The sequence below is a fragment of the Phalacrocorax aristotelis genome, chromosome 3 (assembly GCF_949628215.1).
Source record: "Phalacrocorax aristotelis chromosome 3, bGulAri2.1, whole genome shotgun sequence".
Taxonomy (NCBI): domain Eukaryota; kingdom Metazoa; phylum Chordata; class Aves; order Suliformes; family Phalacrocoracidae; genus Phalacrocorax; species Phalacrocorax aristotelis.
In genome coordinates, this window is record NC_134278.1 from 41,198,583 (window position 1) to 41,220,187 (window position 21,605).

The 21,605-nt window shown below is 38.2% G+C and overlaps 1 protein-coding gene across 3 annotated transcripts in view; it reads right to left on the reverse strand.

The window, feature by feature from the left end:
* Nucleotides 1-325: 325 nt before the first annotated feature.
* The window catches only part of UBE2J1 (ubiquitin conjugating enzyme E2 J1), a 29,329-nt gene continuing 8,049 nt past the window's right edge, over nt 326-21,605 (reverse strand). For all 3 annotated transcript variants that reach the window (XM_075087273.1, XM_075087274.1, XM_075087275.1), the window contains 7 exons: nt 19,309-19,382; nt 17,479-17,610; nt 16,751-16,835; nt 15,209-15,314; nt 12,677-12,806; nt 8,716-8,847; nt 326-2,769 (listed from right to left, as the gene is read on the reverse strand). In XM_075087273.1, coding sequence (XP_074943374.1) covers nt 2,500-2,769; nt 8,716-8,847; nt 12,677-12,806; nt 15,209-15,314; nt 16,751-16,835; nt 17,479-17,610; nt 19,309-19,382 — 929 coding nt within the window. In that variant the 3' untranslated portion in view covers nt 326-2,499. The remainder of the gene's footprint in view (nt 2,770-8,715; nt 8,848-12,676; nt 12,807-15,208; nt 15,315-16,750; nt 16,836-17,478; nt 17,611-19,308; nt 19,383-21,605) is intronic.

A 21,605-nucleotide genomic window follows, 5' to 3' on the forward strand; every position in this document is an offset into this window, starting at 1 on the left:
TCTGCCAGACTGCGTAAAACCGGGCTGTCCCTTTTCATTAGGCTTTCCAGATCGCCTGTTCCTTCACATCGCATCCTTTTCAGCTGGAAACTGCCTGTGCCACATTTCATACATGTCTATCATTGTAAAATGTACACATTTTGATGTTTTAGAGCAGTTGAGACTTTTGTTTTCCATTTTAGTCTGGCCCTTTATGCTGTTGAAGATAAAAGATGAGCTATTTCCTCTGAAAAATGGTGCTTTTATTTACTGTTAACTTTTAATACTTCTTTAAAACACAGCAACCCCTGAAGTACCTATACATGCAATAGACTCGTTACATAAATCAAGTCACCATTAATATTTATTTTTTCAAATAGGTATTTGCACAATCAGGCATTTTAACTTTTATTAAAAATGTTTGAAATAAAAATGAAAAATTAAAAAGCAGCTACTTCTTTAATCACGAGGACGAGGCTATTTTCAGAAACCATTCAAAGCTTATCTTCCCACATCCCATTCTAAGGGCAACGCAGGCTGCCTCCTTGCAGACTTAGCTGCTTTATGAATAACCAGTGTGTGGTGCAGGTACGAGCGCCTTTGCTTGGCACAGCAGTGAGCCTTTAAGAAAAGCAAAGCATATTTAGAGCAAAGCTTCCAGAGGAGCAAGTGGGCCAAAACCCAGAAAAACTGCCTTCTGGGTCAGACCTCTGCTCTGTGAGCCCACGTTTACAACATACTTGAATAGAACAGTTATTCAAGCAACATGCCAACTAGGAAACACAGGATCTGGAGGTTTTGTGGGTTTTGTTTTTTTTTTTTTAATTTCTGGTAAAATTAAAATATATATATAAATTAGGGAAAACCAAATCAATTAATATATAGACATCAAATTGTTCTGCAGCGGAATATGTAAGTAACTGCTGAACAAACTACATTTGTCTGAACTTAAGAAACCTATTTTTTTATCTCTGTCCCACTGTACCTGCAAACATCACCATCGACAATCCAGAAAAAGTGCTAAGAACGAACTCAGTTTTTGGTATTTTTCATTTCCACGTCCCTGTTAGACACACAACAGGCTTTTCTTATTTTAGAAGTTGTTATATAGCTACTTTAATATTTCAAAACACTAATACATAGTATATTTAACAAAATTTAGGAAAGCTGTAGCAGTTTGATGAATACTTGCTAAGAAACAGGATGAGAATCTCATTTCGGTCAGTGCTATTACATTTGACAGCAACAAAATGAGTTAGCTAAATTTCATTGCCTTTGAAATAACATGTTAAAATACATTTAAATCTGAACAATAATACAACAAGGAATATTATCCCACCGACTGCTTTCTTCTACTTCACTGTAACACTTTACATTCACAGACAAAAACCTCTCAAAACCCTAACAGTTGTAGATCTATTGCTTTTATATGTAATTTCACAGCATTCATTAATATTACCAATTGTTTTTTAATAAACCAATAATGCAGAAAGCCTCTGGTTCCAATCTTCATTTTAGGTTTTAAAAAACACAGGCGGGGGGAATAAAAAAAAAAGGGCCATGTGATACTTGACACATAACCAAAGACTGGCTTGAAACTCTTTATTACTACCAAGGTTTTAATAAATATTTCTCTTAAGCATGTTCGTATATATGAGAGTTTAAGTACAATAAGGTTTAAATTTTCTTTAGTAAATAAAACCACATATGAAACTTTCAGTTTAACACATTATGTATATTTCCGGTATAATTAAAAGACAATAGCTCTGGGTAAATAATTATATTACATATTTATAACTATTGCAAGAATAGACGTATTTTATATAATCTTAAAATTTAAAAAACCCAAGATATACAATCAAGAGTATTAGAAGAGGACATTCAAATCTTGCAAAAAGATTATCCAATCTTTCTTCCAAAAACACCAAAAATCAAAATAATGCAAGGAGTATTGTGGCCCCTTCTTCCCTCCCCTACTCCTTTCCCCCTTTCACACACACAAAGCAGCATCACAACCTATTCGTATGTGTTCCCTCTTCAGAAATGTGTCACGGTAAATAAAAGTGGTTACAGAACTGTATCCTCTCTAAATTAAGAGTTCACTGGACACAGACACATCGTAGTGTTTAATTTTAAAATCCCTTCTCCAACGTCAAATCTTATACTAACTTAGACGGGGTGATTAATTGCATTTATATTCCATAAAAAAGTGAATAAAACCTTTTTTAAAATGGTCTTTCTAGTTGATAGGTTACTCAAATTGACTCCCCTCCCACGTGCCTTAATGTTACTAGTCCACTGCACTGTTTCTCCAAGTATCCAGTGGGCCCTCAGTTAACACTTGTAGCTCCATGTCCAACTTTGCTTTTCTTACAAGTAATGTATCTGTAGGTACATTAACATTCATAAGGACTTAAGCGTAAATACAAAACATAACCTTTGTAAACAGTTCTCATGTCATACCCAATACAGAATGTTCAATGAAGCATTCAAGCCACTGCTGTTACAACAGGAACAGCCTTACAACTCAAATATATACTCGTTAGCCAAATATATTCTACGAAATATAAGAGCTGCCAGTGCCAAAGTCAGCAGGACAATCAGAACAGTTGATCCAGTCTGGTTCATGTGGACTCTCGGTTGCTGTACCCGGTTAAAGTCAGTTGAAGACGGAGCCCGTCTCTGACTCTGCTGCTGGGCACGGCGCTGCCGCGGGCTCGTAGACATGTTAGTGGACGCAGGGGGAGTATGCTCTTGACTGGCTGCTGCACTGCTATTCTGAGTGTCAGACTGAAAAGGAAACATGGAGAGTTGTGAGGCAAGACAGTGCATAAGATTATCAAGGAATAAAATCATTAGGAATAAAATGTACTCTTCAGATAACTGTTAATACTTGGAAGCCTAATAATACATGCTACTAGTAGTTACAAGATGGTTACATCCCTCATTTTTGTCCAGACGCTATCTTGAAAAGAAGTCTATTTCAAGCTGAAAATTAGCAGTTCTAAGGAGTCTGAAGAACATCTGCAAACAATATTTGAATTCTAGATTCATTCCAAATCAAGATACGCCAAATATCTTTGTCTAGGATTTGCTTAACTCTTTGCAGTTCAACAGATCTTTAATAATCCTCCAGACAGTCAAGTCTATCAGGATTTGTAATGTCACCTGTACTGAACAGAAAACAAGCGGCGGGGGTGGGAACAAAGGGAGGAGACAAGTCCAGAGAACTCTAAGTAATGCTGCACCGCTTCCTGTGGACAACGGGGTCCAAAAATCTGCTCTCATCATCACCTCCAACACTGGAAAAAAACAAAACAAAAACCCTGAACACAAAATACCCAGGTGATTCCAGCACAAATGATTGAGCATTGCACCTATGCATGCATATACCTATTGCCCTCTACTGGTCAAATCTAAGCCTACCATTATAGGTAGTAAAAAAACAGACCAAACCAATGCCGCCGCACCACCCCACACTCCACCCCAAAACCAAACCAAAACGAAAAACTAAAAAAAACATTGACAACTGATGTTCAGCTCAGGAGGGTATTGTTCTAAAGAAAATCATTAGTCAGTTTGTAAGACAAACTATGGGTTCTGATATTCCACCAGCCTTGTCCTGCTTGCAATACTAAAAGGCTCAAACTTCCAACTTTTCAATATTGAAATAGTGACACAGCAGTTGTTGGAAAAAAATTTTGACAAGGTTCAATTTTGAAGTGTTTAAAGAAAGTAGCTCTGACAAGAAGGTGGGTGTTTTTCCTTCAAGCCTTCTTTTCACTTCTCAGAACAGTTTGCAGGTACTCTCCTAAAGCAACCTGCAGCTATTTTCCAGAGTTAACTTCCCATCCCACCCACCTTCTGAAAGATTATCAATACAGCAGGTAAAACTAGAATTCTGGACATTTTATATTTGCTTCCAAGCAAAAGCCTTTTAATGGACAGAATATCCATCACCCTAAGCACTGTTTTGGCCTGATATCTACAAAAGATATCCTTTCCACACAGCCAGATAGGGAATGCCCTCCATCGTGTACCAGGTTTGATGATCCGCAAGACAGTAAGTAGCACTTGGTCCTGTGACTCTTTGGCCAAATATTCTGCATGTGGGAGAAGAATCGAACTTTCACCTAGTCAGTGATTTAACTAGCCCAGGGAAGAGACCTTCCTCTCCTACCTCGTCACTAGTATTTCCCACCGTTGATTACCACCAAGGAAGTACTGATGTCATTACTCACCACTTGATAACTTGCCTGTTTACATAGGTTTCTTGCCTAAGCAAGCAAGCAGCTTGGGTAGCTTCAAAGAAAAATGTTTTTAAAAGGTTTATTTTATCAGCAGAGACAGCCAAGAACACCACAAGCAGCTTGCCACGATTTTCACTAGACTGCAGAAGAAAGTCATTCTGCTTCATACTGAACCCACTTGAAAGTAGGTTCCTCATGCCAAGGAAAATAAAGGCTTTGGGAAGCTGAGCCTTTGAAAATGAAGTTCCTAGATTCATTTACACTCCCGTCTTTCAGAAGGGGAGGGAAAAGAAGTGAACTCAGGAAGCAAGAACTGCAAATTCAGCAGGCAAAGTGTTATTCTTCTTAAAGTAGCTTTTTTTAAAAGGGAAGAAAAAAAGCCTAGAAATATTCCTGGTCCTTCACACTTACTGAAGTAACTAGCATTAGCTGTCACACACCTGGGTTTCTTCCCAACACTGCAAATTTTTATTTTAAAAATAAAACAGAAAGACCCTGTTCTGAATGAGACACGGTGTCATATACTGACATGAACGGAGCTGTAATTCAGGAGAAGCCTCACTGACAATTGCAAAGCTTTACTCTTTTTTTTTGAGGAAATTATATAGATGCATCAGGGCAGCACAAGACTGAGTGCTTCACCCAAAGCTGAGCTAATCCACTGCCTTGGGATTCCCAACAAAATCAGTGGCCAAGTATTAGCAGACATGCAGAAGCAATTTAGGTAAGAAAGGAGCGATCATTACCCGATATAAATTTGGGGCCAGATGCTACTGTATCTTAAATAACATATGTCTAGAAAAAGATTTTTTTATTGGAAGACTTAATAATAAATACCAAAAGAGGCAGATGGGCTGTATTATAAATACATTTTTTTAAAAAAATCACCATCTTCTTGTCTTCACTTATGGCAAATTTTTAAATTCTCCTTAAGCAAAAATGTCAGGATTTTTAGACTAATGTAACACCTCATGTGACAATTTCCATCCAATTTTAAATCATTTCCTGCCAAACCATACTGGAAATGGGAGTGAGGGCTTAATAGACTAAAAATAAAAATATTTAATAAAAGCTACACTGTAGCTGCGAGCTTTAGCATCTGATCTTTACAGTCACTGAATATGCACTTCGTGTCATATTATTTCTGCAACTTCTGAAACTGTTAGGACTGATAGAAAACTTTGCTCCAAGGACATCCCAGTTTGATAAATAAGGCTAGTTTAGTAAAATGTACATATACTAGAATTAACAAGGACTTCTATCTTATAACAACATGCAAATAAGGAAATCTACACTACATTCAACCTACTGAAGAGCGGTAGCATTCACTGCATCACTCATGTCTCCAGGCCATTAGTTTAAAAACTTTTATCGGAATGCTCTAAGTATTAAAAAATCATCTTGGAAGGGATGTTTTAAAAAAATATACCAAACAGAACCATATAAATTCTCTGGGTTACTGAAGCCTCTTTCAGTTATGATCTTGGAGAGGTACAGAAATAAGATGACAAAGGTAAGTGAAATGCTTCTTTGTCCACATAACTTTCAGCTGAAGAACAGCTGAAGTTTGGCACAGCATGGCTTGAAGGCTAACAAGAAACATATCTGTCTGTTAATGAATCAAAGTTGGGCCAAGTACACCTGATTGCCAAGACATTTAAAACTGTTGCTGTACTATTACAAAACTCAGGACACCACTTAACAGTGAAAACGGAACACTTTTTAACAATATCTTAATCAGAACATAGATTAAAAATAAGGGCTTCTATAAATCTCACGTATCAGAACATAGCCTCATTCTCTTACAGAAACCTCCCCTCAGCAGTTCAAGATCAGTTGACTTCAGTTACACTATTTATTTCATCACTCCTCATTATGCATCGTCTGGCCAGTATATTAGTGCCGGACGCTACTACAGTATAATAATTTTAAATAACCGGTATACTGAGCTTTAATATATTCACAGGTTGTCAGAAAAATATTTAACCACAGTTTTTAGCTTATCTCTTTATAATTCTTACCAAGTATTAATTTTATTCATTAACTATAAGCACCAAGGTAGGACATCATGCCACACCAATACACTAAATGTAGTTTGCTACAGGTGTGGTAGGAGTTCAGACTCCCATAATAGTCCATGCCATCAGGGGGTCAGACCAAGCAATGCAGCCTACCAGCCTCTGCTCCTCATTAAGCTGCAGTGCTCTCTAGCCTCCACTAACTAGTCCCACGGACTGTGATAAGAGTTTTGGTACCAACATTTAGGTGGCTTAACGTAGACCTGAGTCCAACCTGAGTATCTAGAATATATTGATTCAAAAACATTCTTTTGCTCAGATGTGGAAAAGTCTCATTTTCTTAATGCTAAGGGCAATTACCTTTACCAAACCAGCAGTGATATGCTTGCAATTTGAACACTCAAACAGGAGTAATGTACCATTCTTTTGCCCTGAGTAGCCATCAACAGCTACTACAAATTAAAAAAAAAAGTACGTGTATATATATCTCTATATATATAGTCAGAAGTAGACTAGTCAGAGGTGTTTTCTGCACTGGCTTCAGATTCCTCAAATACTATGCTGCATAATGCTTTAGGTAGCCTATTGTTTTAGCCTTAATAATGCTTAAAGCCTGTTCTTCGCAGCTGTCTATCCTTTTACCCAAGCTGCTGTGGCAGCATTTTCCACAGCCTCCATGGCAGCATTGCTCCTTTTATTGTTCTCATGCTGTTGCACTCATTACCTTGCATCCACAAACCTCGATAATGTTATGTCAAGTTCTCGTGGGAAGCAACTATCACTGGCATGAGAATCACCCCACTCCCCTCCTTTTCTTCGTGCAAAGATAAAGTTATTTCAATACTTGACAAATATTCTCTAATATAGGTGCACAAAACTTCAACAGCAATTATGCAACATTTGCACTAGTGTTGCATATTTCAGTCATTGCTAAGAGGGCCGTGAATGGGAACAACCAATGATTAGGTCTTGATGAAAAGTACATAGTACTAGGTGAAAAGCATGGCAAAAAGTCATCTTCATCATCACCACATGCTGTGATGGAGAGACCACCTCGATCCTCATCTGCTTTTTAAACAGCAGGAACTCAGGAAATACATATTCAACAAAGCACTGGGAAGGTATTTAGTCCTCAGCAAGACAGCAGACCAGAGTGGACACTAGTAATTTTAAGTGTGGCATCAAGATACTGGCTGTTGGTCTGGCAAAACGACAAGTGAAGGTGGGGATGGAGGAAAGTGACTTAGAAGATTAGGTGAAGCAGGGAGAGCTCAAAAGTCAGGAACACCGCGTGCGCCTCTCCCACAATACAGACACACCCGTGCAACAATTATATCACACAATAAGTCTCTTCACAGGCAAAAATCTGTAAAAGTACTGGATAACATAACAGTTCATACTGTTACAAACATTTATATGTTTAAAGGTTTTGTTTCACATGGGAATGTTCTGCTGAAAATTAAGTTAATAATTACTTATTAAATCAGCGTAACTGATTAAAACAGATTTCTTAGAAATTGTATTAATAAAAAAACCCCAGTCTCTTCCTCAAGAAAATGCAGCAATGCCTTGGTATTTTTGACTAGTTCTACTATATGAGCCAGGATTTGTAATAAGAAGAATAAACTAAAATGGTTTATTAAATCCTGAACGATCCAGAAAAATCCTTATTGTGGGGAAAAAAGTATGCTATTAGCATGTTTATATTTCCACATAGCTTAAAAATATGTTGCAAACACGCAACAGATGGTCTGACGTTATTTGACATGGTTTAGTTTTTTTAAACTATCTGCAGCCCCATCCTCTCTAAAAAAGACAGCTTAGCTGGGATTTGCCTGCAATTTATCAGTGAATTTAGATTGCATTTACCACAGTCATAACAGCAGCTGCCTTGGCACACTACCAGGGCTCGGTCACTTCTGAAATCATTATGTAAGCCTCACACCTAACAGTATTAAAACGTAAGTGTCATACTTCAAACAGTAAGAATATTTTAGTCAGATTTACTTAAGAGGTTATAAAAAAACCAGGAAGATATCCTTAATTAATATTTAAAAGTTACAAATTATCACCGAAACATTTTTTGCCTCTGGCTAAGAATTCTATTGCAAAAATCTGTCATATATTATGTAGATAGTAAATTGTAGTACTTCAGACACCATAGCGTTTTAATGAACTGTTAACTCATACATTAAAGGAACTACTGGGAACACAAATTGCTAAAACAACATTATTTATTGTTTTTAAGAGAAAGAAGTGAAAGCTAAGAGATCGCTATTTCTGAAAGGGATTCAGCATACTATATGCTAACTTTTGCACATAGGTTTTATATAAAAGTATGCAGAAGTTCAGGAAGAAATGTATGAACTATATACTCTTAATGAAGCCTCCAATCAGCTTAATAGTACCAATTTCATGTTCAGACTGTGCCTGTACTTGCACTGATAAAGCTCAATGATAGACCGTACCGTTGCATTTGTGGGGTCCTGGAATGCTCTCGCTGCACCACGCTGCTGGGGCTCACGTGAAGCGGTGGAGTGGTTCAAACCTGACGTGTTTGAAGGTCCAGCATCAGACCTCCTGGATGAATTGACTTCTGCCTACAAGGAGTACATGTGCAGGCTTCAGAGACAAGATCAAAATTCCTCAAAAAAGATTTGGCTTATTTTGGAATGTGTATTTTAATGTACGGAGAATATGAGACTTACTGAAATACAATAATCAGGTACGCCGACTGCATTTCAGTTACACACCAAAAGGTTTAAGAGATTCTTATTCTTTAGAAATAAGTCTATACATGTGCAAACGTCAGTTTAAAAAGCAATTTTAAGTTTGTTTGCGTACAACAGGTATAATGTTCAAAAAAATATACAAATGTACAGAGCAAAAGAGAAAATTCTTCAGAAGATCCAGGACAACATTATGCCAGAAATAACATTTTCTAAAACTTCTGTTTCTCGTGTCCTTGAGTGAATGCTGAGTACTGTTGTAACAAGTGAATTAATATAGCCTGTTTCTCAGCAGGGCTAATTAGCCTCTGATAAGGGCTAATTTAATGTGGCTATACTGGTTCTAGTACTGAAGTTGCCTCACAACCCACATCAAGACTGGGCATATATGCATGGCAGTATACTGTGTCAGGCACGCATACCTCAGTTTCCAGCATTTAAATTTCAGCATGAGCAGAGCAAAAGAAAAAATACAAGTCTTATAATATGGCTTTTGTACACATTTATAAAATGTCTAATAAGCATCAATTCCCAGAATTTGTGTTTCATGCTTTTGAAAATTTGAGACAAGAGATCAGTAGTGACACGTAGAAGATCGTGAACAAGCCCCTTGTTAAAACGGTATATATGCCTGCATTAATCCCTTGGGGATGGAAGAGGATATAGCATCATAGTCCTGAACTGAAACACTTAAATTTATACATATAAATAAAAAAAAAAAACCATGACCAGATCAATTTTTATCAGCAAGCAAGGCACCTCCCAAGTCATGTGTCTAGATTTCAATTTATTAGAAAGATGACAATTCCAAATCTAATCCCTGTCTTCAAATGCAGATATAAGTAGTGGTAGTAGTAGTAAGAAATCCAAACAGTGTATTAGAAACCAACCAGTTATGGTGATAACAAGCTGATAAGATCACAAGAGAATAATATTCTTTCATGATAGTATTTTGTGTGAGGAAATTAACTTCCCTGTTTCCTGATGTATATTATCTCAGGAGAATCCGAAAAATACGTCACTGAAACAACCTGAAGATGAATTTAAGATTTAAAAACATGATCTGAGAACACTGCTTTCCTTTTACACTTGACTGTTATGAATTCTACTATTAGACAGGACAAGTTGTGACTCAAATATGGACCAGCAAAGCAGCAACACAGGATTATGAATAATTTAGGCTGGAAGGGACCTCTAGATGTCACCTGGTCCAACTCCCTCCTCAAAGTAGAGTCATGTTCAGTCACATTTTGAGCATCTCCGAAGCTGGAGATTCCACAGCTTCTCTGGGTAGCCTGCTCCAGCATTTCACAACCCAGGATGAATTTTCCTTTCCCATATTCAGTTCTTCCCTGGAACCTGTGAACACTGCTTTTCATACTTCTGCTTTTTCCAAGAAAAGCTCATTTCATCTTTACCATTAATCCCTGTGAAGCACACACACTACAAAATGTGCATTTGATTTATTTTGGTTTATGAAAGTCCTAAGTCTGGTATGCTAGACTGAAGTCAGACTAACATTCGGAAAAAGTAAAGCGCTTGAAAGTTCCCAAAACTGAAATATCTCTTTTGTCACCCACTCTCTTTCTCCAGCCCTTACCTCTGCTTCCAGAAAAGCTGGAGAGAACACAGACATCAAAGAAAGATCATCAACATATTTAAACATAATAGAGGGTGAGCGGATAATTAATTTTACTGCAAAATATGCCTTATGATGGCAACATGTAGATAAACCATATTGTTTTGCAGTAACACACATGCTACTAGTCACCTGTCTTTTTTCTTTTTAAGTGGAGTGGAATTTATGGTATACATTACATATGTTATTTTCTATTAAAACAGACGGGAACAAAGGTGGAGGCTCACAGAAGCGGGAAAACTAACGAGGAAATGTTGTTTGTTATTTTCTTCTCCTGAATGTCATATTCCTTTCTCAATACCATAAATGGGTGTTTTGTTGTGTTTTTTTTTTTAGAAGTTACCATTTTGCTTAAGGCTGGTATGAAATAATTTCTCATGAGCCCAGGATCATCTAGAAAAAGTTAGGAAGTCTCTTCTTTAAGGACCAAGATAACACAGGGATTGCTAATATCTTTGCTAGTAGAGAGGTGTTCTCAAATTATATGCTCAATCGGCAATCTGATGTTAAATCTTATACCATAAATTGATGTGGAATATATCCAAATGATTAAAAACTTTTGTATTTCCTGCTAGTAATTCATACTATTATTTTACTACAAACATCAATTGAATGCCTCAGCTTAACATCAGTCAAACAAACAAAGTCAAGCAAAGCAGAGAAGCAGGAAGCTTAAAAAACCCCAATCCCTAAAATTCAATTTGAGAAAGGGACGGAAGGTGCTACCAGAGGACAGAACTGATTTACCTTGTAAACCCACACAATGGATTGTAAAAAGCTATAGAAACCTGAGGTATTTGTTCAGTTTACCCTTGCTGAGTGCTTGTTCTCAGGAGGTGGAGTTAAGTATGTGGATAAAAGGAACGGACCAATATTCTTTAAAGTCTGATGTCCCCAAGTCTTTCATTTTAAAACTGAAAAAGGTAGGAAATATAAGTTGAATATTCTTTAAAAAAATTATACTCTGCTACGTCTAGAATTTCTGAGATGAAGATGAGCAGTTCTTAAGTAAAAATCCTACACTTTTTAACCCTTACATATTGTAAAAAATCCAGGAGCAGGCAGTCCACTGCTTCTCCAAATACCTCACCTTTAAAAACCTCTGTCCCTGTATCTCCTCATCTTTGTAAAATATTTTGAGATGTTTCTGTCATAAGCGTTACTACATACAGACCCAACCATGTCAACATATCTTGATGTAAGTTCGCACAGGAACATGGAGGTCCTGCAACACTGGCACTAATGCTCAGTAGGAGGCAATCTTTACTCTCATAGCACACACACACACACAAAAAAAAAAGGTGTCTTTAGGTCAGTGTTAGGAGAACTTTGGTGATAAAAGGGGACACATTAGTATCCCTGACCTTAGCAAGTATGTATTCTGCACCAATGCCAAACTGTCATAATATATTTTATTGTAGTTCCCTGCCCTCATGCACAGTAGTCTTCCTTAATGGCTAATTTAAGAGTTTAGTGGAAAACTCAGTGAAAAACAACACTGTGCATGCAAGACATGCAATTTTCTAAGGCACATAATTTGGCTAAACAAACCTTACTTTCACTGAAACACAAGCTAGAGAACACATTTTTGGGTAACAGCAACTTCCATACCAGGGTTCAACTTTCAGTATCTTCAGCTGCAGAGTAGTTCAAAAGAATTTGCAACCATTTTTCAGTAGGAATATGTTTTATTCCTTCCATAAGCCAAAAGGAGAAAAAAAATCACAAAGGAAAAAAAATTTAGGTTAGCTTTACCCAAACTTTCCTAACACTTTTATGATAAGACTGATACTGGAGAATTTAATCAAGTTATTAGTGACTGAAAAAATAGAAGTAAGAGCAACATAGTTAGGCAGTTCTTACCACAGTGCTCGCTATTGAAATTAAAACTAATCCAGCAGTGCTTCAGATGCACTGTCCTTAAAAAAAAAAACAGGTTTCCATGTAGTGATTGATGAAGGTTTATGAAATTATGAATACTTCTGGAAATTACAAGTTTTTCCTCAATAACTGTATTTTAATTCTATACAACATAGACAGAAGTATAAGCAGTGACTTCACCTTGAAGCTAATTTGTCTGGCAAGTTCTTTAGCCTCCTTGTCTGCCTGGCTTGACACACTTCCGGATGTTAGTGGTAAGAGGGCTGTCTTCATCGATGTGCCACACATTTCACAACAGAAGTCTTGTGACCTGGCCACAGATGACATTGCTTAGAATGGCATGCTCTCATAACATTCTTGTCTGCTTGTTTAAACAAACTATTTGCAAAACAATCCACAGAAAGACAAGTGGCATCAAGACCAGTAGCTTAAAAGTACTTCCCCCACACCCCGAATCACGCTGTCTTCTAAAAAATATGTTGAGAATTATCTACACTACAAATACATATTCTCTTATGTCATTTAGGAAAATATCAAATGAGTCACGTATTACTATTACCTATACTTCATTAATAATTTGTTACCATTTAAAAACTTAATATCTGCAGCAAGTTAAAACTGTAAATTATAAAGATTTAACTATTCTTACAAATATTAAATTGGACCCAGGAGCTTGCACCTCAAATTCAGGAATTTCAGCTACTGCAAGAGCATTACCTTTCCTCTCTTGCTCATGTAATTTGTCTATAGGGCACACTGCATGCAGCTTTCCAAGCCAATGAGAAACCACATAGCCTTGATAATATAGTATCAAGAACAACCCACTAAACCCTACCTCTCAGCAGGGTTTATTAGCTTTGACTCAGTGCCATGCAAACAGGGAAGTTGCAGCTTCTGATTGGCTCAGAGTACAGGCAGAATAAACTCACATCTGACAGCAAAATTGTAATACAATTTGGAATACTGTAACTTTGCCTATAAGATAGGGATATGGTCTTTCAAGCACCTTCTCCTCCCAAGATGGGAAAAGGAGAAGAACAAAAAAAAACCCCACAGGTATAAGATCTAATTTAAGGATAATCACAGAAGAGTTGATGTTGGGATGTGAGTGACCTTTGGAGATCATTTAGTTCAGTCTCCTTGCTCAACGCAGGGTGAAGCAGAGCATGTTGCTAAGGTCTGTTTCCAGTCACATTTTTAATACCTCCAAGGATAAAGACTCCACCACCTCCCTGGGTAACCTGTGCTAGTGCTTTGACCATCTTCCCAGTAAACTGTTTTCTTGCATTCAGACTGAATTTTGTGGGTTTCAGTTCGTGCCCAGTGCCTCTTGTCCTGCCACTGGATGCCACTCCGAAAAGCCTGGCTCTGTCTTCTTTACACCTTCCTTTCAGATACTTATACACATGGATAAGATCCCTTGAGCCTCCTCTTCTCCAGGCTGAACACTCCCAGCAATCTTAACCTCTCCTTGTATGAAACATGTTCCAGCACCTCAATCACCTTCGTGGCACTGCACTGGATTCACTCCAGTAAGCCTCTATTTTTCTTGTACCCTGACCTGGACACATCCCCAACCTGGACCCAGCACTCTGGATGTCTTGCCAGCGCTGAGTACAGAGGAAGGATCACTTCCCTTGACGTGCTGGCAATGCCCTTCCTAATGCAGCCCAGGCTACCATTCGCCTTCTTTTCCGCAAGGGCACATCGCTGCCTCATGATCAGCTTGCTGTCCCCCAGGACCTCCCCTTCCAAGCTCATTTCCAGCTCGTTGGCTGGCATTATTCCTCCCTAGGGACAGGACTTTGCTTTTTGATTTGTTGAACTTGACAAGATTCCTCCAGCCTGTTGAGGTTCCTCTAGATGGCAGCACAGCCTTCTGGTGTATCAGCCACTCCTCCTGGTTTTGCATCATCTGCAAACGAGGGTGCACTCTGCCCCATCATCCGGGCCATTAATGACACTGAATAGCACTGGGCCCAGTATTGACCCCGGAGTACACCAGTAGTGACAGACAGCCTGCAGCTGGACTTTGTGCTGCCTGCCACAATCCTTTGAGCCAGGCAGCTCTGCCAGTTCTTAATCCACCTTACTGTCCCCACTTACCAAGGCTGTACGTCATGAGTTTCTCTGAGAATGGTAAGGAAGACAGAGCCAAAAGCCTTGCCAAAGTCAAGATAAACAAAATCCACTGCTTTCCTCTTGTCCACCAAGCTAATAATTTCATCATGGTCACAAACCTAATTTTAAGTTAATTTCCTAAAAATCATTCAGAAGAAGTTGCTTCAGATTTTTTTTTCTTGGTCATTGTTTCATTACTATTATTTACTAAAAGGAAATGATGCATCATTGTTTTGGTTGTTTTCTCCCCCACTTACTATCACTTCCATCGTATTCATTTTCCCTCCACACTGCAATTACCGCTGTATTGCAACGTTAATTAGATCTCTAGGCCTGAATTTCAGACGAAACTAATTTGACCACACAATGCTGGAAGGAACACAGCCCTCTCAAAGTATTTTGTCTGAGCGTAAGTTCTGAGTTTGGACAATATTCAGAGGGAAAAAATGTATATACATATAAAAATAGTTTTATGCCTTGTATATTTGGAAAAATGCAAGAGAACAGACTGAAGTAACTTTCTACTCAATGCCTTACCCCTAAAAAGACAGTGAATCTATATGTACCTACAGTAACAAACTTAGTGCTTACTTCTTTGCAAGAGCTCTTCTTTCTTCTGGTGTATAATCTAGAGATCCTATTGCTCCTTCACCTTTGGTTGGCATAAATCCAATAATGGCTAGTAAAGCTGTTCTTACTAAAACGGGAAAACAGAGATACAAACAAGGTTGCAGAAACAACTGTTATCTCACTCCACACTCATTTTAGTAAAGTTGCAGTTCTGCCTGCAAAACTTCATTTTGTCCGTAGGAGTAGCCTGAATTTCATACAAGCAGCCCTGGGATTTTTTGGTACACAGCATGGCTTTCTTCATTTTTTAAACCTCACATTACAAATGAAAGATAAGGCATGATTCTGCCCATCAGCCAACTCAGGGAAGAAAATATATTTTGTCACAAAAACGTTGCAAAAATATGAAGATTAGAGCTCCAGACCTTAAAAATTGATTCTGAAGAAAAAAGGTACAGCAAAATTAACATATAAATGGGGGGGGGGGGGAGAAGAGGAGGATTCATAAGGCACTCTTCTTTCTGTGCCTGTTTTCTGTTAGACACGAGTTCTGCAATTTAGTGCACACAAGCTCAGTGGTTTTCTTTTATGCAATGTACCACCGAATTTGTTCCTTTTGATCCTGTGATATGCTGGATAAGGAGCTTACTTAAATACTAATAATAGCTCATAACAGAATTGTCATCTAAAACATCTCTTTTGACAATATCTATCCTTCAATTTTGTTTCACATAGTCATGAAATTTAAGAACTCAAGACAGTTTGCTAGTAGATTTGATAAATATCACATGAAGGTAAGTACCAGAAAACAGAGAGAGGATATTTATACCTCCTACTTAGAAGACGCTATTTTCTACTCTTTAAAAAATGATGAGAGACTTCACAAAAGGTGAAGAGTGGTCTGCTAGAAAGTTCCCAAGATTGTTTTAAAGGTGCAACTGATATCCAAAGAAATAAATTAGGTACTGTAGTCAGCAAAACTGAAATTATATAAACACAGAAATATTGCCTTGGATGAATTGTGTCAACTCTCAGTTTCTGTGATAATGACACTTTAAAAACAAAAGGTAAAAGCATTCAGTTATTCTGAACTGAGACCACGTTGTCTTTCCTCTCAAGTGTTCAGAAGTACAGCATCAGAATTAAGAGCTGTCCACACTCCCGTATATCAATATTCAAGCTGGTTTTACTGGTTATACAAAAGCAGGATAAAGTAATAGGATTTAAAGTATTTTCATAACAATTAAAAAAAGCCCAAAGCCAAAGAATATTCTAAGTAGCCTGAGAATTCTTAATGCTTGTATATCCAAATAAATAAGAGCTTACCATCACCCCTCAGTTTCTCAACCCTTTCACTCTGCATTTATTTAATACCATTCACAAATCCTCCTATGCCACTCTTTCATGACTTTACATTTCTCAAATTCTCCCATACTTTTACTCCCTCAAAATCTGTCTCCTTTTCCACTATAAACATCCTTTGTGAGGTTTGTGGGTTTTTTTTTCAGTTTAAATATCTAGTTGCTTGATGGGGGTAATGTTTTCCAAGTAACTGTTACTTACTACTCCATGAAGGCTGCCATGTTTCAGGATGATGCCCTGAGATGCTTAAGCAAATTTTCTTCCCCACTTCAAACCTGCCATTGGCCTTCAAAGGAAAAAGGAGGATATAATAAAACATGCTGGAAGTTAACTCTTGGTTTTTGGTACAAGTTGTAAAAATCATCATCGAACAAATCTACATGCAAAACAATACTTGACAATTATAGTACTGCCAACCTTACAAAATTTTTGTTCAGCTTTCTGAATAAAGAAGCCTCCATTCATGCGTGAGGAAACACCGATACCTCACATGTCCCAGTGTGACATGGTAGCTTGCCTGTTGCTCCTGTAACCCACACACCACATGCAGACAGCCTGAAAAGCTACAGCTGTATGAAACTACCCACAAATGTGGGTTTTGCCCCAAACTATAGGTCTGCCTTCCTACGTGCGACCAATGTTTCCAATAGAGACCAAGAGGGCCCATGGAGAGAACAGAAGGTTAGACAATCACATCAGCAGTGTCATTACTCCTGGAGAAAACTTCCATTTATTAGGTGCAAAGCTTCATGTAATTACAGAACACCGAAGTCACCTTGGAAGACTTCTGGTCTTAAATTGGCAGCATTAACTGTACTATGATACCTTTCTTACAAAAATAACATCACCTCAAATGCCAAGAATCTCTCTCTCAGACACCTACAGTTAAATTGATCATGTAAAAAGGAAAAACTAGTAAACATGCTTACTGTCAGCAAAATAATGCTGGGTGGTTTCATGGGATATTCAGGTGGTAGTACGATTCTCCCGTGATAAATCCCTCCATCGAAATCTGAATCTGGAGGGCCTCTCACAGTAAAGTGCCATTCAAAAAGATTATCCTAAAACATCCCCACCAAAGGGAGAAGGAAAAAAAAAAAAAAAGAAAGAAGAGCATGTCAAAGAAGTAGACAACTAACATAATTTTCTTGAACAAGGACAAGCTAAAGGAACAGTGCACAGCAGAAGTTTTAAATCAAACAGAGAGTAAGACAACCAACACAGCACTAAGATTCTGGTTAAAGGGATAAATATTGTAGCTTTCTGGTAATTTGCTTTACACAATGCCTTTGTTGAAACCCTCAAATTAATTATTCAAGCTCTCACTCTAGTTGTATCATTTATGGCAAGAGTTTTATTACCCAACAGATGGAAAACTGAGTAAATCTAAGGGAAAACTGGGTCTTTGCCCCAGTGAATAACAACTTCTGCAGAACTCAGGGGGCACCCACCCCAAGAAAGAACATTAATGACAGCCTCCCCAAAGCCCCTTCCATGCCCACATCAACACAGGGACTTGACTCACACCCCAGAGAATGCCCATCCTCTTTTGCTTCTCAGTAAACGATTTTGAAACAGCTCCCATGCCTTACTGCACAACAGGTGCACTTTGAAATTAGGAATATTATTTTAATTGGACATATAAACTTCTTTTTAAGCATTATTTCTTTGGGGTTCTGTGTTTGGCTTTGTGTATCAGATCTTGTGATGCCCACAACTTCCTGAATATTTACAAGCAGAACTCCTCCTGCTATTAGGACAGGAGTCCAAATGAGGCTTGCTGTCAGTGAATGAGATCTCTCAACTAATGCTGAACACTGGTATCACAGGCTGTGACTGCCCACCTTGTTACAATTTTTTTTTAAGGACTGGAGGTAACTCAATAATTCCAGCATTTCCTTCCATTTGCCACTTTTGCCTTCCCAGCGAGTCACTGTTCCAACCCAGAAGACAGACCTTCATGTAAGTTACAAGTAATGGCATTAATTAAACCTTACATTTCAGCACCGGAAGGGGAAACACAAGGTACAGAAAAAACTAGTCTGTAATAAGGTATATTTTATAGCACCTAGGAACATACTTATTTTCTGTAGGCATGTTAAGTGTGCTATACATTTCTGTGAACAGCTAAATCAAACCCCCAAACTGAATACCACTGAACACTGCCTTCTTTATTATTCCAGCAAAATCAGAAAGGGTTTCTGTTAAGCTTCTAAACACCAGAACTTCACTGTCCTCTCAGCCCAAAAACTTAACTGGGTGTTAAGACGACTTCAGGAAGCTACTATTTAAGTGGAATTTAAGCATTCTCTCTTATTACAATGCATCCAGAATTGCACCCATTTACATTTTTCACAGGTTTTTTGTACGCAAAACAGTGAATCCTCACAGATCACCTATGCTTAAGCGCTTTGTTGAGCAACTCAGCAGCTAAGCCAGATGTCAGGTTTGGGTGTAAAAAAACTTAAACGTAATGCATTTATGTAGTCTCAGGAAGGAGAAGGGGGAATAATCATATTATACCTGTGCAATAAAATAACTCACGTGCCATGTAAAAATGATATTATGTACTTTCACTAACACCATTAAAGTGGAATTCTGCTGTTGATTTCTATCATAGGACAAAAAGAAGTGATTCCATTTAAAAGGTCTGCTAGTATCTAAATATGTACATTTTAAATACTTAAGCATACAGAGGATTTAAGAGTATTAATAACACAGCCTAATTACAAGCTCTTGCAAACATTAGATAAACAAACCTCCAAAGGCTGTGCGTGATAATGATCTGTAGGATCCTTCAGTTCTGCAGCCTCTTTCATCAAACGTTTGACAGCTGAAAAAGAGAAAGTGTAAGGCATGAAAATAAAGGAAAAAAAATGATATGCACTGCATACAAAAAAACCCCATAAACATTTCTTGAAGAGCTCCTTTCAGCTAACTGATCTTTTTCAGCACATCCCAGCTTCTTCACTGGAGTTAATAATCCAAGACACAGTATAAATTATTCACACTGAATAAATCTTAAATCAGTTATACAAGCACAACGTTACAAAAAATATGTTGCATGGTAACAGTGTTTCTCAACACTGAACACTAAGACTAAAGTAGTTTTACATATTAATTGCACCAAAGACATGAGGAAAAACATAGGTGTCATTAAGAGAGTTTCAGACTTTAAATACAAGATGTCCAAGACTAATAACCTCAGTATTTTGTCATAAAGGACATCCTGTGCATCTTTAAACAGCTGCTGAAAATACTTATCATGATACCTCCCGTGACTATTACATGACTAGTCCCTTAATTATTCCAAAGGAGGTCACAATAAGATTTGAGAGAAACCAACTCACTGATAGTACAAGGAGGTAAGGTTTTATACTGGATTTGAAAACACACATGCCCAGCCAGAAAAATTTACCTAGGGCCTTTGTAATTTGAACCTACTACTGAATGTGGACACACAAGTATTTTTATATCCTAAATTCAGGCTAGTCATTAGTTACCCTCTCCAGTCTAACACTTCAGAACCACCTGCATCATCTGTATTTTCTGTATCTTTTTTCTTTCCCCTTTAGTAAAGTTCTGCTACATCACTTGTCCTGTCAGGTGCCCTCGTGTGATTCATACATTAATGCCCAATGAAGAACTCAGCCAAACTGAAGAGCAGACTAAACAGATGAACTACAGACAGAAGTTCAAGGATGTTGCTTCATGAACAAGGTTAGGTAGAAAGGTCTCACTCCCTCCTACTTATTGGAAGAAGTGCAAATAGCAGATCCCTCTTTAAGCAACTACATAGGAACAGGATCTCTTAATCCATCCTCCACATTCCCTTCAAACATAGATGTCCCTCCCAGTCATGTAATTATCTACCTACAAAGAAAGAGAAACACTGCCCAAATTCCCTTACAGTGTAAGCATAAAGATGTGGTGAAAATGAACCGTAGGTCCCTTATTTACAAAGCCAGGTGTCATCAGCTGACTGCAGGCTGCGTAGCACGCTTGGACTCCAGAGCTTTACTCACTTTCATGATGCTGTGAGGGAAACTAACCTTCCCACAGTGGAATTTTTATTTCAATGTACTGTGAAAAGGTTTTTTTCCTCCTTCGCACTTGACAGCTCTAAACAACAGCTCAGAGTTTGAGAGTTTCACTTCTTACAACCCAGAAAGAAAACAGGCTATGCGGAAATTTGCTGCTGCCAGTTGTCCCAATTCTGCTGTTGCCAGGGAAAGGTGTCAATTAAACACCCTGCAGAGCCCACAAGGTCAAGTCACAGGCAGCAGCGGCCAGGCTATGCTGAAAAACAGTGTGTCTCTCATCTGCATTAAGGTTTACAGGTTCATTAGCAAGGAATAATAAGAAAACCAGCCAGGACCAGAAGACACTTCAGACCCAGCACTGCTTTAGAGCCAACTAGCCTGGACACTTGCCTCCAGAAGAGTGGCACACACCAGGGTGCGCTAATTCAGGAGCGAACACCACAAAAAGCAAAAGGGTAATCATGAGAAAACTAAGAAGGTATATAATGAAGCCTAACAAAGACAGAATAGTCACGGACAAGGCAGACAACTCTGTTACTGAGATTTCCCAGATGAGGGACCAAGATATAGGCGGACCACATTTATTCTCTATCAGTGTCACATGCAGTTACCCATGTCAAAGGAGGGAAAGCTAACTATTAGAGCAAAAAAAGAAGATTTAAAGATCACTCTACAAAAGTCCACCAACACTCAGAGAAAGGTTTGTACCCAGCCTAAAACCGAGTACAGAATATTTGCCACTTGGGATTTGTCCCAAAAGGAACAGTGTTTTTACCACTTCAGCTCCAAGGCTCTCCCCTGGGTGCCAAGCACCAGCAGCTGGCAAGCAGAAACACAGACACCAAAGGTTTGCACTGAGAAGTAACTGAGACAGCACCCAGGTCGGGACAACAGGCAGGCGGGCTCTCTTTAAGTAGAATTTAAAATGGAAGCAGTTTAAAGCATGGGGTTTTTAACATATTTTTGCATTCTGCTCTTGGAGCATGAAATACAGTAAAATATATAATTTACCT